General features: G+C 45.6%; 1 protein-coding gene across 1 annotated transcript; it reads left to right on the top strand.

Annotated features, from left to right (window-relative positions):
• The first annotated feature begins 1,535 nt into the window (after positions 1-1,535).
• LOC138579784 (olfactory receptor 5V1-like) lies at positions 1,536-2,468 on the top strand. The gene has a single exon (XM_069650017.1). The coding sequence runs from the start codon at positions 1,536-1,538 to the stop codon at positions 2,466-2,468; it is 933 nt and encodes a 310-aa protein (XP_069506118.1).
• Positions 2,469-4,872: the final 2,404 nt, after the last annotated feature.

Below are 4,872 nucleotides of genomic sequence, written 5' to 3'. Positions count from 1 at the left end.
CCAAGTGTACGAAATTCGATGTGAGGGTGCCGTGGATGCAGAGCAAGCAGTAAACCAAGTTTCGAGGGCTTCCCCGAAATGGCGGCGCTGATAGAGCAAAGTGCCTTGCGTAAGCTGGTCAGCCCACTGGTTGGCCCTGGGACACTTCCGAAGAGGCTTACTTGCAGGGTTTGATGAAGGTGCCGGGAATAGTTGATCCCACTATTCCAATGGGTCGAAGCGCCTTTGCAGACCTTCTAGGACGATCAGATGCAGAGGGGTCTCGCAGGACGACAGCAGTTCAGGGTGCCAAACCTTCTGCGGGTCACCAGCGGTTCCTCGACTCAGCTTATTTTTGCAGGATACTTGGCTCCTTATCCCTTGTTCGGTGTGAACTCAGGAGATCGACATGGTACTGGTGTTTCCAGCCTCCTCTTATCCAAAGTTCCCTTCGCGCCAAAACAGAGAGGACCCAATGGGAGATCTGCTCACAAACACTCACACCATAAGTGGACCTATCACGGACCACGGTGGTCCCAGGCATTCAGGACACTCCAGACTCTCTGGCACCCAGGATGTGTATTGAGACCAGACATCCCAGCCCACATCCTGGAGGCACACACAAGGCATGCAGAAGCCCGCGAAAGCTTTGGGGTTTCGCAGGAAAGTGCATGACCAAATAAGGACTGCCCCGGGTTGGCTTGACCTGGGGGAAGGTGAAGGGGCAAGACGGTCAGCGGACATTACAAAGAACCCAGTGGCATGGCCATTTTGGAGCCAGCCACTCATTTGTGCCAAACGCGGTAAGCGCGGATAACATGGTGAAAAAGGGTTAAAAACACAAGAGAAACGATAGCTGCCACCAGTCCTGTCCGTGACACATTTGCACAGTTCATAATAAGTCCAGCGAGAGTGGCTAGGGCCTTTGGACTGACTAGAGACCCAAGAGCGCGGTAATGTAAGTTACGGTGCACTCTTGTTTCATGTTGCACAAAAGCTGCAACATGAGGAAAGGACTAAGGGAAACGAAGTCTCCCAGTACTGACTGTCTTAAGGGCATGTCAGTTTCCCCATAAGAATCGAGCGAAAGCCCAGAGGAGTGCAGCGGAAGACTGCGCTTCTCTGGCAAAGTCTAGATCAGGGTGTAAAACAACAGCAAAAAGTTTGGGGGTTGCCACATGGAAGGAAAATTACCTACAGTTATGAAATCTTTCCTAACAGAGGGACACCCCTGCAGCCCCAGGTCACCTAGTTCAGTATTTTCAGATTCAGCATTTGATATAAGGCTGAATGTGCAATAAAAGCACATTCAGCCATATATATATATGATATTTTGGGGTAATACCCTTACCACCAATCTTCCTCTTTCTGGTCTCTTGGTCTGCCACCTCCTCCTCCTCAGACAGTCAAACTGCCCACATCTTCCTGTTTCCTGTTGTACGCTGCCTCCAATGGTGTGACGCCACAGATTGCCAAATACTGCATGTTGACAATGTGTCTCTGTATTTGCAGATCATCGCACATTTTCAGGGAATGTTGACTGCATCACAAGCGACATGGAAGCAGAAAACCAGACCACGACCAACGAGTTCATCATTGTCGGTTTTTTTGATATTCCAAAGCTGCAAATCCCTCTTTTTGTTGCCTTAACTCTCATTTATCCTTTGACTCTAGTTGGAAACCTTCTTATTATGGTCATTGTCTACTGTAACAGGGATTTGCACACACCTATGTATTTCTTCCTCACAAATTTGTCGTTTATAGACATCATCTATACAACAACCATTGCTCCAAAAATGCTAGCTCAAGCATTTCAGGATTCTGCACATGTCTCTCTTTCTGATTGTGTGGTACAAATTTATTTTTTTCTCGCCACCATGTCTGTAGAACTTATTCTTCTTTCACTCATGGCCTATGATCGGTATGTGGCCATTTGCAGTCCCTTACGTTACATGACCATCATGAATAAAGCGGTGTGTATCCAGATGGCTGCTGGAAGCTGGATAGTTGGTCTCTTGGATGCACTTCCACACTCCCTGCTACTGTCTAGGCTCTCCTACTGTGAGTCCCACACAATCAACCACTTCTTTTGTGATGTGACTGCTTTAATGACACTGTCTTGCACCAGTACTCGCACTATTGAGGCAACTGCTTATGGTCTCGGTACCCTTATAGGATTTCTGCCGTTTATCTTTATCATCACATCCTATATAAATATCATCTCGGCGGTCTTGAAAATCCAGTCTTCAAAAGGGAGACACAAGGTGTTCTCTACATGTGTCTCCCACCTCACTGTGGTCATTCTCTTCTACGGATCCATCTGCTCCACGTATATGCGACCGAAGTCAACACAATCAATGTACAGCAACAAACTTATGTCGTTGTCATATATTGCAGTAACTCCTCTGTGTAACCCCATCATATACAGTTTGAAAAACAAGGATATTAAAAAAGCCCTGATGAAAACATGGAACAACCATAAAAAGTGAATACATGCAGATTGAAAATAATTGTTTTAAACTACTGATAAGAACTTTGCAATCCTCAATATTGGCCAACGGTTTTTGGCACCCGGGTGTCTAGCATTTCAGTGTCAACAAAACCATAAAAACTTCTCTTCTTTGGCCCAATTAATTCTCTCACTTTCCTTGCTAACCTTTCATTTGGCTTTGTGCTTTCATAGTTTCTCAGGAATGTCTAGCACGTCTGTAGTATCCGCATGCTAGTTAATAGCAAATAAGTACTGTTATTTCCAGCACCAGAAGGCACTAATAGTCTTAGCTGCTGGTGACAGGACCATTTTCATATATTGCAGGACAATACGAGCATTTGTCGCCCTTACCTCAAGCACAACAGGCACAACATGCCACGGAATTCAGGGGTCTTTGGAGCTCAGTCAGTTATGTGGGCCATAATTCATGATTGGCCAGCAGTGGGTCAGTTCATGCTTTTGCTGGGTTAAGATAACGTACACCAGGTGCCAGCTTCTGATCACTGCCTTGCAGGGCACGTTCCTTTCAGGTTGACAAACATTTCGAAACTCTTTAATAAAGGATGAACTCTTGTAAGGACTGGAGGTGTGGGTGCGTTTCGTTCTCAGAGGACCTTGAGCCCAGTTGGATCTCTCCTTCGTCCTGCAGCTGGTGCCTAGTATCCCAACTGCCACATTGCTGCGCAGGTTTTGCTTTCGAACTACAGTTACTAAATGTGTATACAAAATGGTGTTTTTACTCATGCCCAAAATGGTGGTTTTGCTCGCTCCCCTATGCTTATGCTATGTAAGTTTAATTATACTTGCATGAGGTCCTGCATCTGTGCCCTGTCCCCCCTGGTCAATCATAGTGCTTTGAATGTGTCTCACCTTACTCGAAAGTGCATAGGGGAGTGGGAGGGAGTCAACCCCTTCCAAAAAATACTTTCCAAAATTCATGGCAGTAGTAAGCAAAGTACTGAAATGGCTGACACGTTCTCCCTGCAACCTATCACAGGCAAGCACACCATTGCAACAAAAACACCAACCAATTGCAAACACCAAAACACATGCACAACATTTTATTCCCCAACCATCTGATTAAAACCACAGCTATTCCACCGATGGCTATATGCAAATCCACTTGAAGCCATGGATGCACATGCATTTTTTACAAACACAAAATTACACATTGCCAACCTTTCAAATTTCAAATGACACAAGGGTGGAGGTGAGGGCATGGAATGTAAATTTGTGTGCTCTAACATCCACTGAATAATATGATAATAATAAGAACAACGGTACGTCCATAAACATCATGTTTCTCAGTGTGTTAAAAAGCAAGGTGGTAGCAGGAGGCCCGAGAGTGTTCCTGGCCTTCATTGACTTGGCGCAAGCCTTTGACCAGGTTTATAGAGCTAATTTGTGGAGGAAACTGTCCCTGTGGAACTGTCCAGCAGAACTACTTCAACCAATCCAGGCACTACATATGGACACTAAGCTCCGCGTGAGGTTAAACCAAGCAGGCTTGCTATCGTCAGAAATTTCAGTCGGCAGAGGAGTAAAGCAGGAATGTCCGCTAGCTCCTGCACTTTTTATCACCTACCTCAGTGACTTCAAGGACTCTGAACAATCTATTCTCTCCTTTCCGCCGTCTTTGGGAAACTGCAAAACCACAAGGTTACTTTATGCAGATGACTTAATCCTAATGGATATGACCCCAATTGGCCTTCAGCGTCAGCTTGAAAATCTGGCTGTTTACGTTCGTGGAAACAACTTAACCATCAACGTCTCGAAGACCAAAATTTTGACGATGGAAAAAACTCAAACGGGCACAAGAGAAATTCTCCTGGTATCTGGAAGGTGTGGCGCTTGATAAAGTATCAAGTATTAAATACCTTGGAGTAACTTTGGACAGCTCCAGTGTAAACGCAACCTTTCAGACTTGCTTGGTCAACAAAGTAAAAAAATTAGCTGCACAGGCTTGTGCACTGGACAAGAAGTATGGACACTTTTCCTTGCTGCCAGCGATCAAATTCTATCGTACAAAGGTGGTTCCATCAATCACCTATGCAGCAGATGCTCTTCCTCACACGCCCCTCAGCTGTGGCTGAAGCTAGAGGGGTACTTTTGGCGCACGGTTCTGGGTCTGCCAAAATCAACATCGGCGCCTCTAATTAGAAGGGAATTGGGTCTACTCTCACTGCAAGGGACTGTGGAGACCAAATTCATGACGCTCTACAGAAAAATGCTACTTCCTGATTGTCCTTACGTGCTTGCCACGATTCGCACCGAAGTCCAAGCAGCACGCTGTCCGGTGCTAAAATCCTGGGAAAGAGCACGAAAAGTAACATTAGTGGAAATTCATTCCTCGGAACAAGAGCTTATCCGGAACCCTCTAAAAATAAAAAGGAAAATAGCCG

Source organism: Ambystoma mexicanum, chromosome 3p, assembly GCF_040938575.1.
Source record: "Ambystoma mexicanum isolate Mex_15411 chromosome 3p, UKY_AmexF1_1, whole genome shotgun sequence".
NCBI lineage: Eukaryota > Metazoa > Chordata > Amphibia > Caudata > Ambystomatidae > Ambystoma > Ambystoma mexicanum.
This window is presented reverse-complemented; position numbering and strand designations above follow the sequence as displayed.